We start from the raw sequence: 20,930 nt of genomic DNA on the forward strand, positions 1-20,930 counted from the left end.
ATCTTAGGTTATTGCTTGTTTTGTGCTACAATCTTAGATTATTTTATTTGTTGTGGGCTACTAAATAACTATGGTTGAAAAAGGTTGCAGAGCAGAATGCGTTCAGGTAAAAGGGGATAAGAAGGTTTCCTCATGAGAGAAATATTCAAGAACCGGTAATAGAAGACATGCAAAAATAGGTTGCAAAATTAAAAAGAGGTTGCAAAATTAACCTGTCAGTTAGAGGAGGTGAAGAGGCAGAGTATTCATGATAAAAGTGATCACAAATTCATAGCTAGTTTTGAAAACTTGTTTTAGAAGCATGAGTAGAGGAGGAAGCTTCTTAATTGGGATGAGTATCATAGAGATTTTGGTTATCTCTTTTATTGTAAGATTGATGTGGATCGATATTCTCTATCAATTTATGATGTTTATTTTGATGGTGATTATGTTAATAACGATATCACAAACAATAATAGTAATAGTAGTGATGATATTATTTATTGTATACTTGTTAATAAAATAAAAGTTCAATGCAAAGAAAACATGGAAGGTGTCAAGAAAAGAAAATTGTTAATTTAAACTATATTGATCCTTTTGATTACAAGGTTAATGTTATCACAAAGATAGGTGTGTTCAAGGGTTATGTGGATACAAAAATATTAGTAAAGCAAGTTTGAAGTTTGGAATTCATTACTTTAGAAGTCAATGGAAAAGAAATAATTCATGAATTGTTGTTTTTTATACAAATTTTAAAATTAATAAAAAAAAACTGAAATTGATATTTAGAATTATTATATAGTTGAAGAGAATAAATAAAAGGGGTTGAAAAGTCTTGATTTGACATCCATGATATTGAAAAAAGAGCAATTTGAACTTGAGGACAAGTTCTTTCCAGCCTGGTGAGATTGATGTGTGAGATTTTTCTTTAACATGCAGCTTTATGTTATTGTGTATAACTCTTAATCTAGTCGTTGGATTGGACTAAGATTTTGTTCAAAAATTTTAGAGGTTCTATTTCCTATAAATTTAATTTTTCATAACAATAAGAGATTAGAAAGGTCTTCTAATAAGGCCTAGAAGTTATTGTTTAGGATTTATAATATTTTTTCTAGTTTGTTTAGGATTTTTTTTATATTTGGTATATATATATATATATTTTAGATTTGTTTATGAAGTTTTTACTGGTATAAATAGAGTTGTTTAGCTTGTATTTTAAAGAACTAATTAAATAGAAAATATTTAATAAAAAAAAAATTAAATTAGAGTTTTGTATTATTCCTATCTTTTTTGTGTTGCGTTTGATCTACGTCATTTATCCATGTTACTTTTTGCTCTATATTTTTTTATTATCCTTTTTTTCCTATCCTCACTAATCAAACTCAAATTTTATGTCATTACACGATTTATTTGTTTAAAAAAAAACAATATATATTTGGAATGTAATCAGTATAATGTCCTAAAAAATTGTTTACATTGAATATTTCCTAGCTTGGAAAAAACCACCCTATTTGATCAACTTTTCTAACAAGAGTGCTTTCAATCACTATCTTCTTTTCTATATTTTGATTTTTTTCATTACATTATAAACTTTATAAGAATCTTCAAGGTTTTTTCTTTTTAATTAATGCAAGACAAATGATCAAGATGCTTTTTATTTTCCAAGTAAGTTCTTGTTTGGCATGGTGGTTGCTCCATCATTTCGTTAATTTTTGAATTTTTTTTGTTTTAAATTAATTAATACATTAAAATATTAAAAAAATATTTTAATATATTTTTAAACAAAAAATACTTTTAAAAAAACATTTACCATGATTTCAAACACTCTCTAAATCAATTCCATCTCCCTTTTATATAAATCCTATATGTTGACTATACCAAAGTCATCACAATAGCCATGGAAAATAAAAAGGAGATACTTATAGGCAGTGCACCTAGTCCATTTTAAAGCAAGTTCTTTCTCTTAATTAGTCTATAAGTTCACACTATTTTACACTTCATAAAATGCTGCATCACTCAAAGATCAAAAATAAAGGCGTGGAATTTAAAAGCTAGAATCCCAACACATACATTGTATTACTTTATTTATTACACTACTCGTGCTATAATAAGAATGGTATTCCAACTAATCATTTAATAGGTAGTCCAATGATAAGAGTTTGAGATCAAAAGGTTTGCTTTTCTTGTAGTCTTAAGTTCGAGTCTTGTGGTTGCTAATATGATGATCACTGGAGGCTTATATGATCGTTAATTGTAAGGCCCATGAGATTAGTCGAGATACACGCAAACTAACCCGAACATCCACATTAATTAAAAAAAAAAAGATGATATTCCGGCTAGCATTTTTTTAGCATGCCGAACTCTTGCATGACTGATACTAGTTTTTAGCCAATAAAGCAAGAAAAATATGTGCCTTTATTTTCTCCATTGTCTTTGAAAGTATTGAGTAAATTTTTTATCGAGATAAAATCATGTAGTTCAATAACTTAAGTGGTGCTTGGATTTAATAAAAAATAAAAAATAAAAAACTAGTTCTGAGCCTTGACTAGATTTTTAAAACATTTGGTCAGATTTAGGTGCAGAGGCGGCGCGTAAGCTTGGATTGAAGGGCCATGGCTCCACAACTTTTCAAAAAAAACCACTTTAGTTTCTTAATTATATGCATAATATCATCTTAGTCCCTGAGAAATTATTACTAGAACTGTAAAAAAAATTCAAAATATTTCATATCATTCCTGAAGTTTAGCAACTTATATTAGTGCATTCCCCACTTTCTATAGAGTTTTGAATTATATTTCTAATTTTAAAAAATATATGTTTAGTGCAAGGAAACGCTGCAAGGAATCAAAGTTAAAATAATTTTGTATGACTAAACACAGCAGCAAGAAATTTTTTGAAACAAAATTCAATTTCATTGATTTAAAATAATTAGTGCCTCGATGATCAAATTTGAATCTTAAAGAAATGTTCAATTTTTTTTTTTTTTGCAACATCAAGGACTGATTTGCATGGTCAAGGGGAACTTCATGTAACTTTTTTAATTTTGGTCCCTCAGTGTTTTTTGTTTTTCAATTTGATCTCTTCCATTGGTTTTATTTGGGATTTTGCTTAGTAATTTATTTTAGTTGTTTTTATACATGGATCTCATAATATTCGATTGAAGCTCATTTTTTGCTAAATAAAACATCATTCGACTTATTTAGAACAATTAGGTTTCAATGGACAAGAATTGAAACTAAAACAAATATGAGGAATTACAGTTATGGACGGGTCAAAATTGGCTGGTGAATGCACTACACGTGTCATTAGGTGAGAGAAGTTGCAAGTTTGTGGCAGTGTATGCGGTTTTCTTCAGTGTCCAAACACCACCTATCGTCGTTGCATTGGAAGCACCTCGACATCCACTTCTATTTGTGGCGACACGTGTATCGTAACGAGTGACATTATGGCTTCGGCGGTTGTTTCTTTTTTATTTCCCTCATTCCTCTCTACTTTCCTTGGAATTCTCATATTGTCTATAAGAAAATGTAAGTTGTCCTCTGATTTTGTTTTTAAGTTGTCCTCTGATTTTGTTTTGATTTCAAATTTAATCTTCATACTTTTCAATTTGTCCAGTAAAATTTTATTTTATTTTTGATTTAATCCTTCAATCCAAAATTTTAAGTTGTCCTCTTATTGTTTTTAGATTTGATCCTTATTATTTTGATTGCTATTTTTTTTATCCTTTTATAAAACTGGATTTTATTTTTAACTTCATCCTCCAATCAAGAATTGTAAGTTGTCCTCTTAATTTATTTTTATTTTAGATTTAGTTCTTATTCTTTTGTAAAATAGATTTTTTTTTAATTTCATCATTTGGCATTTGGTTAGTTGAGAATTGGACTTTGTGGTTTTTCTCAATGGAGTAATCCCGATCTCATGACCTGAGTCACAAGGTTAGAAATTTAACTTGGGTTGACATTAGTCTTTTTCATGTTTTTTAACATTAATTTTATTTTTAACATTCGGTCTCATTGGTTTTTTTAAAAAAAAATTGAGCTTCATAATTTTCTTCAATTTTTCTTTTTGTTATCTCAATCGTATGACCTAAAGCATGGTTTTACAATTGTGCTATGTAATTTTTCATGTTTTGCTTTGTATTGGGTTATTCTATTTACATGTTCCGGTTCAAGGCAGGTTTGCTAAATTTTTTTTATCTTTTTTGTAAATTTTTTTAATTTCATCATTCTATATTGGATACTTTGGGGATTGTGCTTTGTTATTTTTTTTTCGATTTGCTTTCTATTAGGTTATTGCAATCTCATGACCTGAGTTGAAGATTTGGCATGCTAACTTAGATTGACATCTAAATATTATCAATTTATTTGATTTAGTCGGGTTTATAACTCTAATCGTGAATATTTTTTACTTTTTTAAAACATACTTATGATATCTAATTATTTTTTATTAAAAAAATTAGTCTGGTCTACGGCACGGCGCATAGCGCATAACAACACCCTAGTCTTTAACTACTTGATGTATACATCAATCATAATAGTAATGCACTAGCGTGAATAAATGTCTTCCTGATAAAAATTTATATTTTATAGCAATTTAAAATCAAATTTGCAAATAGTAATACACTGTAATGAGGTTTTTTTTTCTTGAACTGTACCGAGTCTTCTTTTTTTTTCTTTTTTTTTTTTTGGTATCTCTTGTAACTTTTTAAAGTTAAGAAAGTAAGATGAGGCTCCCGTACAGAGTCCAAAGGCCAATAGTACTTTAATGGGAAAAAAGAAGAAGAAAAAAAACACCATTGGCTAGCTGCATCATTGTGATTCATGAGTCTATTCAAATACGTGGAAGGGCCGACCAAAAGAACATCATTACACATCTTTAACATAGCAAAATCCCCAGCAAAATCATGCCTTCCTTATTATCATTCATCTAATATTTACGCTATCATTAAATTGGTGCCTTAAAATTTGGCACTATAAAGCTTTATTTTAATTTTAATTAGATGGTAAATGGATTTTTTTTATATCTTTTAGGATTTGAATTCTTAAAAAATAGAGAGAGAATTATAAATAAATCAATAGATGATAATAGTTTAAAGACCACGGATTTAGTATTTGCGATTTTTTAAAAATATAGTAGAAGTTATGTTTTAGAGTGATTTTATTTTATAAATGTATTAAAATAATATTTTTTTATTTTTTAAAATTTATTTTTAATATCAGTAGATAAAATAATTTAAAAAATTATTTTTTTAAAAATAAAATATTAAATAAACGGCGTTTTCGTCATCTTTGTGTGTGAAATTATTATAAAATTAACAAAAAAAAAATAGCGCTAAAAGATGTCACATTACAAGAGATGTTTTTTGTCGACCAAAATCTATGAGGTTTCCTTTTGTGGGGCCCGTATCAGATGTACTGATTCTGCTTATATAATCACCACTACCCCCCCCTCTTCATGCCTGCCTGCTCTCTTTTCCCTAGCAATACTATTTCCCACTTTTCTGTGCTCCTCCCTCTTCTACACTATAGCCATACATATCCTTGTCTTTTTAACCATCTCTAGCTAGACCTCCCTGTCCTTTCTCTAAGGGCAAAGCACCGTATAAATTGAAGGGCAGTTTGCTCACCACAGTAGAGATTGTTGGGTTTAGTGTTAGCCTAGAACGGACATTTGGCACTATGAAGGAGGGTGGCAGGAAACAAGGTGCACCCGCACCATGTGCAGCATGCAAGCTTCTAAGGAGAAGGTGCGCCCAAGATTGCGTGTTTGCCCCTTATTTTCCAGCAGATGAGCCCCAGAAGTTTGCTAATGTGCACAAGGTTTTTGGTGCTAGTAATGTCAACAAGATGTTACAGGTCGGTTCCTATCTAGCTACACTCCTTAGTCTTTATAACACTTTTAAGCCTTCATCTTGCAGAAAACGAACTTAAGGGTATGATTGGGAGCAACTTCATGGGCAGACAAAATGACTTCTTTCTACTTTGATTGAACTTAAAGCTAAACTTTTGAACTATAATTCATTTGAAGTCATTTTTACATGATTTGGGGGTAATAATTTTCTTCTGAAGTTATAATTGCTTCCTTAATTTGATGCCCATTTTGATGGTCTTCAGTTGATTTTACATGTGTGTACAAAAAATACTTGTGAAATCTTTGGGTCAGTTCGTATAATTCGAAGAAAGACGTTTTAGAGTGATGGGGAGATGCTTTTTTTTCAATCCATATACGAAATAAAGCGTGTTTAACAAATAATTAACATCAATATTCCATCTACATGATAGATGAGTTTAACCTCCTGATTCTTCATCATTCGATGGGATAGAGACAAGGGCCTCTTTCCTTCTCTCAAATTATTAATCTAACTACTGGGGTTAAGATGGGAGTGCAGACAAATATTCTTGTAAAAAATATATGTTATGGGTGGTTTTGCTTTCTACTAGTAGTTGCTGGCCATGTGATATATTTTATTTTATTTTTTACCAATCAAGGGCTGTTTTGTTAAAAAAATAATAAGAAATCACGTGAAGTTGTTGATTTGTAAATTGCACTCAATAATTTTAATAATTTAGGGATGACAAGATAGAAGCTGGACTTTTTTTAAAAAAAATGACCCCCTAGATCATAAAACGCTTACAGACTTGTCGTCATCTCTAACGAGAGGGACACTGATGCCATTTTCTAAAAAGAGCTTGATTTTTTTTTTATCAGGGAAAAGATTTTTTGTTTTATGTGTAAAAAAAAAAATTCGGTGGACGAAGGAAGCTTGTAATTCCAATAAAAAACTGATAGAGACAGGCACCCCAAAAGAGAAGAATGTAGCACACTAGCACCTTGCAATTGACCAAATGAAAAATCATGCAAGAAAACTAAGTATAATTATACTTGATCTCTGTACACACATCAGCATAAATGACTCATGCTTTATGTAATCATGATATCATGTGCACATGGCCAACATAAATTTTCAATTTTATTAATAGAAATAGTTATTATTTCAATTAAAGATAAGATAGGTGTATTAGGTGTGTGTAGGATCCTTCGAGTTTGAAATTCAACACTTGGAAATACCGTAAAATTGAAGAAATAAAATGGTCCCTTGTGTTTATCAGGAACTACCGGTGCATCAGCGAGGAGATGCGGTTAGCAGCATGGTGTATGAAGCTAATGCCAGGGTGCGTGATCCAGTGTATGGGTGCGTGGGTGCTATATCATCTCTACAGCAACAAATTGATGCACTTCAGACCCAGTTGGCACTGGCTCAGGCAGAGGTGGTGCACCTGCGAGTGAGGCAGACAGCAACACTATCAAACCACGGGCTAAGTCCTGCTAGCCCGAGTAATAGTGGGTCACCATCTTCTAGGCTCATGGGGTCCCAAATGAAGCCGATGTTCGACATGGATATGGTGGATCACACCAGCTTGGGAGAGTCAATGTGGTCATGCTAGGATATGCATGCTACCTTTTTATGCCATGCCTACCCTTACTACTACTATATCTAGGTTGATTCTGTCTCCAATGTTTTCAATCTACATATATATATATATATATATATATATATATATATATATATATATATATATATATTTTTTTTTAATTTTGGTATCTTCGTTATGTATCCATATGGGTAAAGGGGTATAGCACAAAATAGCGGTGGTGATGGTAATGGTGGCAGTAATTATAGTAGTAATGGTGGCAGTGATAATGGTAGTAGTGATTGTCTCAACGTAAATTTATTTAGATACTTTGTTTTTAGATTAACTAATTTAACACTATAGTAATTAGTTATATACTGGTTGATTGTGGACTTTATGGGTAAACATTGGATGGATTTTCCATATAAGCTAAGTAATATATTGACTTTGGTTTTCCCTCTTTTGTTTTTAGTCATGGTGCAATGTTTTCACTTTGGTTGATAATGTACAGATTCTTTAATGATTTTGTATATTGTGTTTTTATAAGAATATCAGATGCTCATATTTGTACACATCTATCCCCAACTTTCCATCGATGGGACTGGAATCGAGAGGTTGGAAAGTCTATTATAAGATACGTGAAGAATTAGTAACGGACACAAGCATCTACTGATATAGACTTGCATGCCAGATCAACTGTTTGTGATTTGCACAAATCCTGATTTTTTTATTCTTTTTCCTTTTAATCTGCGAGTAATTCATGCTAATTTAGTAGGAAAACATACCCATGATGATTAGTTTTAGTTGCTGAAGCTACAAAAAGCAAGGAATGGGCTTGAAATGCTAGCAGAAAACTTACCTATAATTTGGCCCAATGAAAAGACTGTCAAACTTCAAGTTTTTGCCTCCATAGAAGGAAGTCATGGGCACCCATTATCCAAATTTACTATCAAGTATAAGCCCGTTAAGCGTGTTTATCAAACTTTGAGGTCGGTGTATTTCATCTTCTTCCTCCAGTCTTTACAAGTATGTCAGAGAAACTTTAAGAGTGAAATGTTTATAACAGCAGCCTTCGATCCTGATTATTTCTAGCAACAATCCTAAATGTCACCAAATAGATCAATTACTTTACTCCAGAGCAAGTTTCTTTTTCTAGGAAAAGCTGCAAGTGATAGTAAGCAAGTCAGCTAGTCTACTCTCTATGTTTTTTTTGTCCTCGCTGGAGCATGAATGGCATGGCGCATTGCTCGGTGATTTTTGGGTTGCTGTAAAGCAATTTTCTTTTAAAAAATAGATTTTTGTTTTTTAATGTTTAATAGTATTATAGAAAATAAGTTTTGATAAATTAGTCAACTTCTTACCACACAAGAAAAAAAAACATTGTCTTGAGATTTTCGCAGTGTCCAACATAAGCATTCGATACATACAAGTAAATGTTCAGAAATAAAACACAAGAAACCTCCCCATCCTCGTCAACACACGATCCCAAGCAATGCACCACTCCTGCACTCCTTTCCTTAGCCAGACCCTCAAATATATCTGTACCAAAGTAGTAGTAGTAGTGATAAAAACAAAATCAACATTGGCATTAGCATCGAAGAACCAAATTAAATAAGCACATAGTTTTTAGTTTAATTTTTGGCCCATTAATTAATCCCACCACCAATCACTAATGAAACAGTCCAAAATGCCACACACACACACACGCACACAAAAAAAAAAAACTAGTTCATTGAATAGTATGAATAAAATGGGAACAAAATCCCCGCACCAGTTCTAAATAGACCTCATACTCTTAACTATACTTACAATTTGGACCTGCCTATGGAAGTAAATGGAAATTCTACTAGAAATATGGTATTTGGTTATAATTTAATTATATAATTTATGTTTATGGAAGATTCTCCATCCATATATATCTGATTTCTAAGTGAATAAAGCATGAATGATCTAAAAAAAGTACACAAACTGTAGAAAAAAGAGACAAACCTGGGCGGTGATCTAAACATCCTTGACAACAAGATCACCGTTGACAAACTCTCTGTAGGCAGCAACAGGCCAAGAAAAACCTCTAAAGATCAAACCAGTAGCCAAAGGCACGTCAATAATGATCTCCTTCATTGCTGGCTTCTTCTCGTCACTTATAGCAATCAAGTAACTCCTACCAACCCATCCAATCCATCCAGCAATGTACAAGAACAAAATCCCTGGTGTGATAAACTCACCCCAGTGCCTTTGGTCACCACTCACAATCAAGTGAGGTAGCCCATCTGAGCCACATAGCAACCCTTGCTTCCCATAGTTGTCAAACCTTCTTTTTGTCTTCTCGACAGTAGCTTTGATAGCCAAAGCAGGTGCACTATCTGGTGAATAAAGTTTTAGAGAAGATTCTAGCTTTTTAATCTGCTGTTTCTCACGCTTGGCAAATTGTTTGGAATCTTTGCATGGGGTTAGGCCAGAGATATCAGCAACAGCAGGAAGCGGGGCTGATAAGAGGATGGAAGAGAGTGCAAGTGCAGCAGAGAATGCTTGGAGTGGTGATGATGATTTCTCTTGTGTTGATGGTGTTTGTGACGCTGAACATACAATCATGGATCTTGGTTTTATTGGGGTCATTTGAGAGACCCCAAGTTTTGGCTTCAACATGGAGAGGTTGCTTGGTATAGTAAGAGACATTTTTGCCTTAGGGTTTTTTTCCTTCCTTTCTTACAATCTAGTGTTAAATCGGAAAGAAAAGATAGTTGAAACAAGGAAGGAGGATTGAAGGGAGAGTGTGGAGAGATGGTTTTTAGATTCTTGGAAGGAGGAATTAGTGGTGGTAACGGGGATAAGGTGAAAAGAGTGTGGAAGCTGAGGTGGACAGTTGCCATTGGTTAGGGGTGTTTTGTTGTGGGTTTCAGATTCTCTGGCTATCTCTCCATAGCTTTTGGATAAGAGATCAGCTTAAAATTAATGGCTACTGTGTTCGTGGGCTTACCATGAACTCTCTTTTACCGATCCATATGTGCTGCTGATAAGACGACATTCTCTTGTTTCATATCATCGACTGATAAAGACAAGTTCGAATTCAACCCTCAAATTTCCAGTCATGGTTAAATTCATAAATTGTTACTCCGTCAATAATTAGAAGAAAGCTAATTGCTGTGGTGAAAACACTATCACAAAAAAAAAAAAAAAAAAGAGGATGGATTCCAACAGTGTTTTTCCTTGAAATATTTTCTTTTCTGGTTTTGATTTGCTTATCTGCTTGGTTTTTATGGTGTAAAAAAAATCCTGATGTTCAGTTGAGTTGATGGTCAATTTTGTAAAATAAAATTCAATTTGATTGCTTATAAAAAAAATAGAAATTAAAGGGATTAAATTTAACATTGAAGCAAAAAAGCAACCTCCTTTTATTTTCTTAAACTTTTCATGAGGCGTTTTTTTAAAATTTTGGTCCCAGATGTTTCTTCTTTTCTCATTTTTGGTCCATGTTTATTAAATTTTTTACATTTCAATACTACATTTTATTTATTTTGCATTTCAATCCCTAAATCTTACGAGGAGAGCAAGAGAGCCGCTGAAAGATAATAAAGAGGGTAAAGTGATTCGGTTAATAAGAATTAATAAAAAAATTGAATTTGATGTCAATATTTTTCTTTTAATGAAAGAAGTGACATTGCGGTGTTTTTTAACTTTTATATCCCCGGAAAAAAGTAATTCGAGGTTGAGAAAGTTATTTTTCTAATTTAATTTTGTATTATTGAATTGATTTAAGGGTATTTTGAGTTAAGAAATTGATTTATTTTAATCAGTTGAATATTATTTAATTTTTTAAAATGAAAATAAGCTAAAATAATTTTTAGAGTAAAAAAATTTAATCCTATGTATGACTTGTTTTCAGGAATAAAAAAAAAAGGGTGGACAACCAGCATGCATTGCCCAGACATGTTGAGACTTTTTTTTGTTGGGCTAACCCAGGCACTAGTTATTTTCTTTATTTTCTTTTAATTTTAATTGAAATGCACTGTAAAATACATGATAATTTAATTATTATTCAATTTTCCATTATTGTTAAATAATATTATAGGTTATTTATGGGAATGTAAATAATTTTCTTTTCAATTATGATGTATTAGAGCAAAAAACAAAATTCTCATGAATATTTAATGAAAATAAAATTTTTTATATATTTTTATATGATTCTATCACATTTGTTAAATTGTTTTTCTTCAATCACATACAAAATATTAAGATGTTATTTTAATATTAAAAAAAAACTACTTCTGAGATCATGATAGATTTTTATTTAAAAAACAATGCCTACAATAAAGAGATATATTAACAAGAAAATGAGATTAGATTAAAGAAATATATTTTTTTACTTATTTGAAATTATTGAGAATTCTGATAAACCCTTATTTTAATTGTTAGTCTTTTATTCAAAAAAATGCTCCTCATAGGAAAAAATCTCATTGTTTCTGAAAAAAATTAGGATTTTTTTATAATAATATTATTCATTGCTTTATTGATAATAATGTATTAACTTAATATGCATGATTCTTAAATAATGTATTCATTTTGTATAATTTTTAAAAATTTATTATTGCTATTTTCTAAAATCAATTCTTGTTTGAGGAGATGATTGATTCATAATTTTTTAATTCAAACTTATTTTCAAATCATAATTTTCTTCAAAAGAATTAAAAAAAGAAGTGCGTAAATGAGAAAATTTACTCTTTTATTAAAAATACACTTTTTTATTTCAAATTGTTATAGTTTTTTACATTTTTTCTGAGTATTGTTTCTTTTTATTCAATCAATTAAGTTGTTAATAGATAAATAAAAAATTGTTCTCACAAAATTTTACACGTGAACTAGAAAAAACAATATCGATGAAAATAATACATTTCTTCTAAATAATCAAAACATAGTTTTCTAGTGCAACGATGGTCAATCCAATACATATAAACTGCAAAGCTTTTCCCACATTGATCAAGAACAACGATGGAAACTCTGGCTTCAAGAAATTAAAACCCAAAAAGGGATAAGAAGGGATTTAGAATCTCATCTCATTGGAGTAAGAAAGGCTCAGACACTTCCATATTAAAAAAATTCACAAAACCATCAATTCAAAACCCAAGTATTGAAACATGACTTGAATTCATAAACCAATAGCTCGTGATTTACAACTGGATTGTGATTTGGACTGGTGGAGTGATGTATCGAAGCCATGCAAGTGAATACAAGTAGATCAATCAATAAACTCAGAATGATATCAAGCAGAAAACAACAGTTACAGTCTAAACATCGGCATAGCACATGTGAATATAACGACTGCTTTCATTTTCTTTCCTTTTGTTGTTTTTTAAATTTAAAGCATCCCATCCATTATCATGTATTACAATGAAGCATGCCATACAGGCAATCCAAAATCAAACTAATACGTAGTGTTCAGGCATAGTCTCAAGAGTCCCAAGATCATGCTGACCACATAACTGAAATACAAAGAGTGCCTTGACATTTACCTCACAAATGATTGTCTTGTGGATGCCTTCTGTGCTCCCTTTCCGCATAACCACTCTTCCCCATCTTGTGTCCATCTTCTATGGTATCACGGTTGTAATCATGCCTCCTCTTTCCATCTGACTGCCTTTCAGCCGGGCTCCCTTTTCTTTTCCGGTCATTCAGTATGGGGGAAGCATCATCTAACATTTCCCCTTCTTCTGCGTATTCTGCTTCCAATCCACGTGTTGACTGTCCTTTCATGATCACATGGCCATCCCCAATTTCTGCATGATCGTTAATATCATCTGGATTTTCAGTTTTAGACCAGCTCTGCCTTCTCTCTTGTTTGATTTTCTCATCCTCAGCTGCCAACTCAACCCCATCTTCTAGTTCCCTCTCAATAAGATCATCCTCATCCATGATATCCTTTTTCCGCATTGTCTCCCCTCGAGATTTCTTCCTTTTCTCAAGTGCTGCCTTCAGCTTGTCCTTGTCTATCATCTTAATAGCATCTTTAGGGGACTGGTCAACTATGCCTTCTCGAAGATCCAAGTTTCTACCACCCAAGCTGGTGGACTTATGAGATACAGCATCATCCCTCCACTCTCCAGCATCTGCGCCATCATTTCTCCCTGCAGTTCTTTCTTGGTCTTCTTCACCTAGTTGCTCTGCCCCATACCTGGATTTATTGGGGTCCTCTCTTGTGATTTCCTTGTGGGAGACATGCTCACGGTCTCTAGTTTCGACCTCCACTTTGTGATCAGTAATAACACTGTCAGTCTCTCCACTCCCATTGTCATTATTTTGATTATGGGCGTTTCTTGGCAGTGCCACATTGTCATCTTGACATAGAGGTTCAGAGGCTGCTTGTGACGATGTTTGCTTTGAAACATGGTCCTCACTCACAGCTGGAGTTTTAGCTGGCAGTCGATGCCCTGACCCACCTCCAGCACTTCCTTCTACTTCACTCCCCTGTGATGGGGGCACTCTGTTTTGCTCATATAACTCCAACATCTGATTGCTAACCTCTGCAAACAAAACATCCATAATGAGCCAACAAAAAACTAAAATGCATATTAACTAAATAAAAGACTCGAGAGGACAGACAATCAACACCAGCAGCACTGGTGGCTGGAAAAAGGGTAGCCTGTCCATAGCCCTCCCAAACTTCTGACCTCATAAGATCATAGCCAACCCATAGTCTTTTCTGGTTGCCATCAATAGTAGTTGCATAAAAAAGATACCTAAAATCATCTCATCAGGGTCATAGCTAAAATAATCTCATCAGGGTCAGTTCTAGCAAAATATCATGGGTCAAAGTGCTGCTACAATTGTGCAGCACTGGTAGTGTCACAAGGCTATTTGAAGACTGTCCAATTGAGTCCATATGAGTCTTACAATAATGTTAAGGGAGGTACCAACCCTCCAATTGGCGCGGGGTGACATCAAATTCTTGCCACCAGACTTTCTCGCCATCCGATGGAAGCTTCACTTTGAGGAACTTGGCAGCAAGGAAAATGGCACCTGCTGCAATGTGATGGGTTTTAAATTGCAGGCAGAGTGAAGTCCTCAGCCTGCAAGCGCTTTCTAGAGTGTGAAGAAAAGAAAGAGGAGAAACCGCTGGACAGAATTAATAAGGGCTCGAAAAACAGGACATGATGCATACCCGTCATTAACAAAATTCCACGCAACTTGAGCAAGGGCATTTTGTGCAACCTTAAATTTCTTTATTGCTTCAACTAGTGGTTTGTAGGGGTGATGAACATTGAGGTCAAAACCCAAAGTGGCAAGTACAACCCTCTCCCCAAGTAAAATAAGCTCTTTCTGTTGCTCATATACTTCCTGCATGATAAACATGGATCAATGAGTGAGTGAACTTTAGAAGCTCCATAGTTACAGTAACAGAAAAGGAAAATGTTAAGGAGAATCCAAGGTATCAGGGGAATTATTTACCAAAGCTCAGCAGGTGAAAAAAGAGCATTCTGAGCAAGGTTTATAATTCAAGGGACGCATGGTGGTAAATTCTGCAAAAGTGAAAATGATCTGTCCGACACTTGCTAAGCAATTTCTGCCAAGTAATTCTTAGTACTTTGGCAGTATCATTCACCAGGTGTCATACTTGAAAACCCACATAGTCTTTCATATGTGAACTATAATGTCAAAGCTATTTGTCACTAGCAACCATGCTTGATTATTTTTATATAAGGCATGAAGTAGGATTAGAGGGGTGAAAAATCTTGTTCTGTAGAAAGAGAGTGAGCGAGAGAGATGGCAGCAGCAACTGAGGGTGTGTGAGCAGAAAATGCTGAGAAGAGAGATGGTAATTGGAGGAAGAAGAATGGCAATAACAAGACAGCTTGGCAAGCATCAGGATGTCACACACTACAAATAAGCCAGTCAAACACAATTAACATAAAGAAAACCTTTTGTTTGATCCTCTGGGTAGCAGCAGGATCTTTTTTGTGCATTATCTCGTATGAAACCAGAATAACATCCTTTAGTGGTCGAGGAGTCTCTTCCACTTTCCCAGCAAGGAACATACACACAGTTGCTATGGTCTGCAAAGCCAAAAAAAAGTGACTAGCCATGAGAACAAATCGATATTAATTTCAATTCACCCCATCTAATCTTCTTTTTTCTGTCACTTTGCTTAAACTGGATTGATCTTTTTTTTCTTTAATTATTTTATGACCTAAATGAGCATCCAAAAGATCATTTGCAAGCCTCCATAGGTCCACATCTACCACTCATGGACATGTTGTACAATACCACCTAAAGTCTTACCAACAATTTTCCAGTGACCAGCTTCCATTTCAAAAGATATTCTCTATGGCACTATTTTATGAATCTCTATAACCTAAATCTATTTCTTTTAAAATTCTGTAAAGACACATAAGATGCATCACATACCATTCATAAAGAGGTACAAAAATATCAGATTCAGTGATTGATTTGATGCAAGTAATAACCATTTAAATAGCTTTGAAAGCAAAAGCAATGTTTGTTTAAACATCAATGACTCACCCTTCTGTCATTCTTTGCATGTGATTGGCGAATGAAGAATCTATGACAGAATATTATTGCTGTAGCTATGGTTACCTGGGGCCTGCACAAAAACAAATTACACTCATTTACAAACTGATATCTAGATCCCTTGCCTCATTCAAGGAAAGTTGTATAACATACTCAAAAATACACATGAAACAGGCATGCCACACACAAAGCACACACAGATGCATGCACCCTCTTCCATCAAAAGAAAAGGAAACACACAAGCATAGTTGGAGTGGGTAATCGATCAATTTCACAAGATGATCTCCCACCCAAAGCAACAGATGAAAACGTTCATTTTGTTGCACAAGTATCAAGTGGTTTCACTTGTGCAAGCTGCTGTCAGTTTTTCTTTTCATTTTAGATAACATAAGAAACATTATTAAAAAAAAAGTAATCATATAATTACAAAATTGAGAGCAAGCCATTCTCAAGAACAGAATGAACACTTTTATTTTTTATTTTTTAAGATAACACAAGAAACATTATTAAAAAAATAATGATCATGTAATTACAAATTTGGGGAGCAAGCCATTCTCAAAAACTGCATAAATAAGAAAATAACCAAATTCAGTTATTAAAAAGAAACAAGAACATAGTTACAAATTAGGGAAGCAAGTCAAGCAAATCATTCTCCAAAACAGCATAACTAAAACAGTAACCATATTTGAAATAGAAGTGCACTCCATGCCTAGGAATATCAGCCCTAAAAACACCCACCAAAATGCTTTCAAGATAAATAAGAAAATGCTTTCACTTTCAAAACACTTATTCTAAAATTCTGACTAGGATAGCATCAGTACATAACTTGGTTCACAAGCACAGAAATACACGGCCCTTGACAGATCAGGGACACTATTTCAATCTATCAAGAAAGCGGTTGATGGGATACAGCATCTAAAGCAATAATTGAGACTATCATCCCCATTGCTGAGTTCTCCAAATTCTATTCTCTAAATCCAGTTCACCAACATCCCTTCATGCAGACAAAATGAGAGTTCACTGATGAAATCCTTACAAGCATTCAATGGCATCAAAGATAGAAATGACAGGCAGAAGCATGCAAAAAAAAGGGGGTGTAGGTTCGAAAGATCACACTTCATTAGGAAGGCCACAGTTTCCCATTCCAAATTATAAGGGTCATGATTATCGATTCAAACATCTTCACTACAACCGCCAATGCAATATTGTAATGACATTATACCATATTGATCAATTAACTACTAAATGAGCATCATTTGTGTGTGTGTGTGTGTCAAAATCATATATTATACCTAAAACTTCATTATTTCAGTCACCTATCACATTCTTCCCCCAACTAATTTGTAAACTCGTTGTATCACATTCTCTAAGACTTGGAAATCAATAAACTACTAAATGACTCTCTCAACATCTTATAACATATATGGAAGTTGATATTTCAACCATCTATCACGTGCTCTAAGCCTTCAAAAAGGCCCAATCCTCAAACTGCAAAAGATATTAGTCATCTTTATGAGGGAAAAAAAAGAAAAATATGTTTCCTTCTTCCATTTCTATTAATTTCTCATATTATAAATTTCCTCAACACTTCAAGCCATTTATGAAAATGACTGCAAATAGCCCTAAGACTGTCCATATAAGAGCTAGAGAAATAAAAATGATTTTCTACTACTTCAGCTCAAAAATGAAAGATGCATCCAAACACATTGTCAGCTGAACTCTTATTCACAAGAGGATGTCCAATGTCAAGAAAACAACAAGGAGATAGTGCTCCCAATACCAGATACTTGATACAAGTGCATTAAGACACCACCTGGTCTTTGGTTAAAGGCCTATGTCATTACACTGATTCGGATTTGTTTCGGCAACTTAACTAAAGACCATGACTTACCTTGTAAACAAATTTTTTTTGAACAATGATAGAGCTCTAAGAATTAACCATGATGAGAGTATCACCATGCACATCAGCCTGAAAGGTAGTCCTACATGGGGTAAATTTACAATGTAAAAACTCTTTTTTATTTAAGAAAGCTAACTAATTAAACATTTTAACTAAACAGAATCCTTATCAAATTTTGAAGAAATCATCTATCTTGATAATCATGAATCAACAATCTAGAAACACTAATATCTAAACTTCAGCTACCATGTAAAATAATCAACCATAATGAGACCCCTGCATATGGTCGGGGCTTGAGCTAAGAAATAATACTTGTAAGAACTAATATCCACTCATATTATCTAACCCCAAGTTTGTTTTTCATTTATGTATACATCATTTCTAGTAAACAATGAAGAAAACTTTGCAGCTCCCTCAAATAAATGATGGTGCAATAACAAAAATGAAATGAAAATTCACAGCAGAATCAGACAAAGATTGGAACATAATAAAAAAAATTAGCCAAAAGTCAGTAAAAGAAGAAGAAAAAACAATATACACATGAACTCACACTTTCAATCTCATGCCGAGATCCTGCAAAAACGTGCAATACGATTTCCGTAGATACGTCTCTTTTTTCAAGTCAATATTATCTCTTCTTGATGGGGAATTCTCTTCTATTTCTTTCCTAGAAAAATACCAACGACCCCCTTCCTCTGGCCTGTCTTGAGAACTCCTAGATGGCCCACTCTCGGAATTCCCACAATGTGAAGATTCCCCAGGTAATGCTCCCGCCATTATTTTCCAGGACCAGGATTAAACAAACAAGATTCGACTACTATGTCGAGTACTAATCTGCTATCACTTCATCACCGAAGTGTAGGATATAATCAAATCCTTCACAAAAGTCAAATCAGTTAGAAGGGCAATGTCAAAACAGCACCATAACTGCATAGCAAGTTCCAGCCCATAAAATGGAAACACGACTACTACAAATAACAACAACAACAACAACAACAACAATAATACAGAAACTTTTCTCGAGGTAAGCATTGTAAATAAATAGCACTTAATAACCCCTATAAAAATGTCTCATATTAGCGGAAATTTTAGCTTTTTTATACTCTCTTCTATTTAACCTATTGAGAAGTCCGGTGAAATTTTGCAGGTGATTTGTATTCTTACTGCTTCTTGATCCATTTATTCAACTAGATTGTAACATAGCCGGCAGATTGAAAAATAGCAATGTCAACAATAAACAGTGTAATAAAGACATTGCAAATTCCAGCCAGTAAAACCTAAAAATTCAATCTTTTATTCAGTTTAGCTAGTAGACAAAGAGCACTTGACAAAACAAACAACAATGATGCAAAATGAGCTTTTATAGGAACAAATTTCACAGTTGATCCATGGTACGGTTTGCTGATCCATTCTAGGTCACGCAAAAAAGAAAACCCTAAAAATTCAATAGATTTGAAATTCAACTCTTCCTTATGCAAACCCTGAACGTAATTTCTTCGAAACAATACGAGACAAATCAAGATCGAACTAATAATTTTTAGGTTCCAATAAGAAGAGAATAAAAGGGAAATGAATAAATGAGAAAGAAATAGAAATCCAACTGACCTGCCAGAGGAAGAGAAAGAGAGAGCCTGCCTGCTTGCTTGCTGAAGCGACGTCGTTGTTGTCGTTCTTCGTCCTCTTGGCTTTGCGGCTCAGGATTTTCTAGGGCTTGCTTGTGTTGTGTCTGTGGGTACTATTATGGTCATGTAAAATCGAGGGGGAAAGAAGAAGAAGAGGGGGGGTGGACCTAAAGTCCACGCTAAGGGATTTTTGGATTTTGAGATATTGATTTAACCACATTTGTTTATTATCACTATAGCCCCTGTACTTTTTTTTCTTTTCAATAAATGTAAGCTTGTTTATTTTCATTATTGTCCTTATAGTTTTTGTTTTAAGAAAAATTATATTTTAATTTGGGAGCGTGTAAAAGATTGAAAATAAATTAAAATATTTTTTTATATAATTTTTTTATTTTAACATAAAAAAATACTAAAAAATATTAATTAAAAATATATTAATTTAAAGTTTTTTTATATCCCTCTTTACGCATTCAAACTTTAGTACTCTTTGTCTATGATACATCTTTTGAGTTTTTTTTTTATTTTTACACAGTTCTTATTATTAAAAATTAAGAAAATAGGGCTGAAATTATATTTTTAGAAAAATGGTTTTCCTTGAAGCATGTCTTCAAAATTTTAGTAACTAATAATCAATATTATACTATACTTTAAAATGTGTGGAAAAAAATATTGTGCATATACTAGTGGATATATACTCATTTCACTGTAAACCACACTGTAAACATAGAGTGTTTGCACTGTGAACAATATTGTAGCGACATAGGGGCGTTGTCTTTGTTGTTTTTTAGTCAAAAAATATTGCTGAGAAGCATTATCTTTGTTGTTTTATGTGTCAAAAGTTGTTGGGTTATGCTTGGTAGCCACACTCAATGCTCTTGGGTCTGGCTTGCTCTCCAGACCTAATGGTCACCAGATTTAGAAGGAAATGAAGACATCAAAGGATATTAGGTGTGGCTCCACAACCAGACTCAATTGCCTTGCCCATCAGACCCAATGATCTTGAGTCTGTCTCTACAACCAAACCCAATATTGGGTATGGCTCCGCAAGTCATAGTCCTTAGATACCAAGCTACCCCACACGGGCAATTAACACTTACATTAAACACTTCATTTCATTATCTAGTATATTAACCTCATGGTAGGTATTAAAGTGCATCAACGATGGGATCATGGTCAAATTGACATAGTATATATCAACGACCTTTCCATGAGTGTCTTCAATCCTAACGCTGTAGGTGAAGAAGTGGCCGAGGAGTTCACCGTTGATGCAGTCGCTGGGGAGAGGGATGTTGATCCTAATGAAAAATTGGAGGTTGTCTTTGCTTGGTACTTGAGAATTGTTAAGGAGGATGGTGTCAAAATCTGTTAATTTTAAGATGTTTGGTTGCATAACTTCAACGATGAATGAAAGGTTAGCTCCTTGCCAAATATAGCACTATACTAGAGCCAAATCGCATCATTTGCTGCATTTCGATTCGATTGAGTAAAAGAAGAAAC

The 20,930-nt window shown here is 33.4% G+C and overlaps 3 protein-coding genes across 5 annotated transcripts; 1 reads left to right on the plus strand and 2 right to left on the minus strand.

Annotated features, from left to right (window-relative positions):
- Nucleotides 1–5,426: 5,426 nt before the first annotated feature.
- Nucleotides 5,427–7,851, plus strand: LOC7477807 (LOB domain-containing protein 4). Its single transcript, XM_002297899.4, has 2 exons — nucleotides 5,427–5,834; nucleotides 7,089–7,851. The coding sequence occupies exons 1-2, from the start codon at nucleotides 5,658–5,660 to the stop codon at nucleotides 7,422–7,424; spliced, it is 513 nt and encodes a 170-aa protein (XP_002297935.1). The 5' UTR covers nucleotides 5,427–5,657; the 3' UTR covers nucleotides 7,425–7,851.
- Nucleotides 7,852–8,760: 909 nt separating this feature from the next.
- Nucleotides 8,761–10,200, minus strand: LOC7477808 (photosystem I reaction center subunit III, chloroplastic). Its single transcript, XM_002299378.3, has 2 exons — nucleotides 9,381–10,200; nucleotides 8,761–8,930 (listed from the first exon to the last, which is right to left on the minus strand). The coding sequence occupies exon 1, from the start codon at nucleotides 10,065–10,067 to the stop codon at nucleotides 9,393–9,395; it is 675 nt and encodes a 224-aa protein (XP_002299414.1). The 5' UTR covers nucleotides 10,068–10,200; the 3' UTR covers nucleotides 8,761–8,930; nucleotides 9,381–9,392.
- A 2,495-nt stretch (nucleotides 10,201–12,695) lies between these two features.
- LOC7464855 (cyclin-T1-5) lies at nucleotides 12,696–19,621 on the minus strand. 3 transcript variants are annotated; one of them, XM_002299379.4, is made up of 7 exons: nucleotides 19,417–19,620; nucleotides 18,362–18,687; nucleotides 15,903–15,984; nucleotides 15,302–15,436; nucleotides 14,545–14,720; nucleotides 14,301–14,452; nucleotides 12,696–13,906 (listed from the first exon to the last, which is right to left on the minus strand). In XM_002299379.4, the coding sequence occupies exons 2-7, from the start codon at nucleotides 18,586–18,588 to the stop codon at nucleotides 12,900–12,902; spliced, it is 1,779 nt and encodes a 592-aa protein (XP_002299415.2). In that variant the 5' UTR covers nucleotides 18,589–18,687; nucleotides 19,417–19,620; the 3' UTR covers nucleotides 12,696–12,899. The 3 variants fall into 3 exon arrangements, with proteins under 3 accessions (XP_002299415.2, XP_024440933.1, XP_024440935.1); XM_024585165.2 differs by lacking the exon at nucleotides 15,302–15,436 and having other exon boundaries at nucleotides 19,417–19,621; XM_024585167.2 differs by lacking the exon at nucleotides 18,362–18,687.
- Between the last annotated feature and the right edge of the window lie 1,309 nt (nucleotides 19,622–20,930).

Source organism: Populus trichocarpa, chromosome 1 (assembly GCF_000002775.5).
Source record: "Populus trichocarpa isolate Nisqually-1 chromosome 1, P.trichocarpa_v4.1, whole genome shotgun sequence".
NCBI classification, from domain to species: Eukaryota; Viridiplantae; Streptophyta; class Magnoliopsida; order Malpighiales; family Salicaceae; genus Populus; species Populus trichocarpa.

What these genes read in the sequence shown, in the direction of transcription:
- LOC7477807 (XM_002297899.4), top strand. Translation starts at nt 5,658, where the DNA reads ATGAAGGAGGGTGGCAGGAAACAAGGTGCACCCGCACCATGTGCAGCA. An exon ending in ATGTCAACAAGATGTTACAG is followed by an intron (nt 5,835 to 7,088) that starts GTCGGTTCCTAT and finishes TGTGTTTATCAG; the next exon opens with GAACTACCGGTGCATCAGCG.
- LOC7477808 (XM_002299378.3), bottom strand. Translation starts at nt 10,067, where the DNA reads ATGTCTCTTACTATACCAAGCAACCTCTCCATGTTGAAGCCAAAACTT.
- LOC7464855 (XM_002299379.4), bottom strand. Translation starts at nt 18,588, where the DNA reads ATGGCGGGAGCATTACCTGGGGAATCTTCACATTGTGGGAATTCCGAG. An exon ending in ATGCAAAGAATGACAGAAGG is followed by an intron (nt 15,437 to 15,902) that starts GTGAGTCATTGA and finishes TTGGCTTTGCAG; the next exon opens with ACCATAGCAACTGTGTGTAT. An exon ending in CCCAGAGGATCAAACAAAAG is followed by an intron (nt 14,721 to 15,301) that starts GTTTTCTTTATG and finishes TTTATCATGCAG; the next exon opens with GAAGTATATGAGCAACAGAA.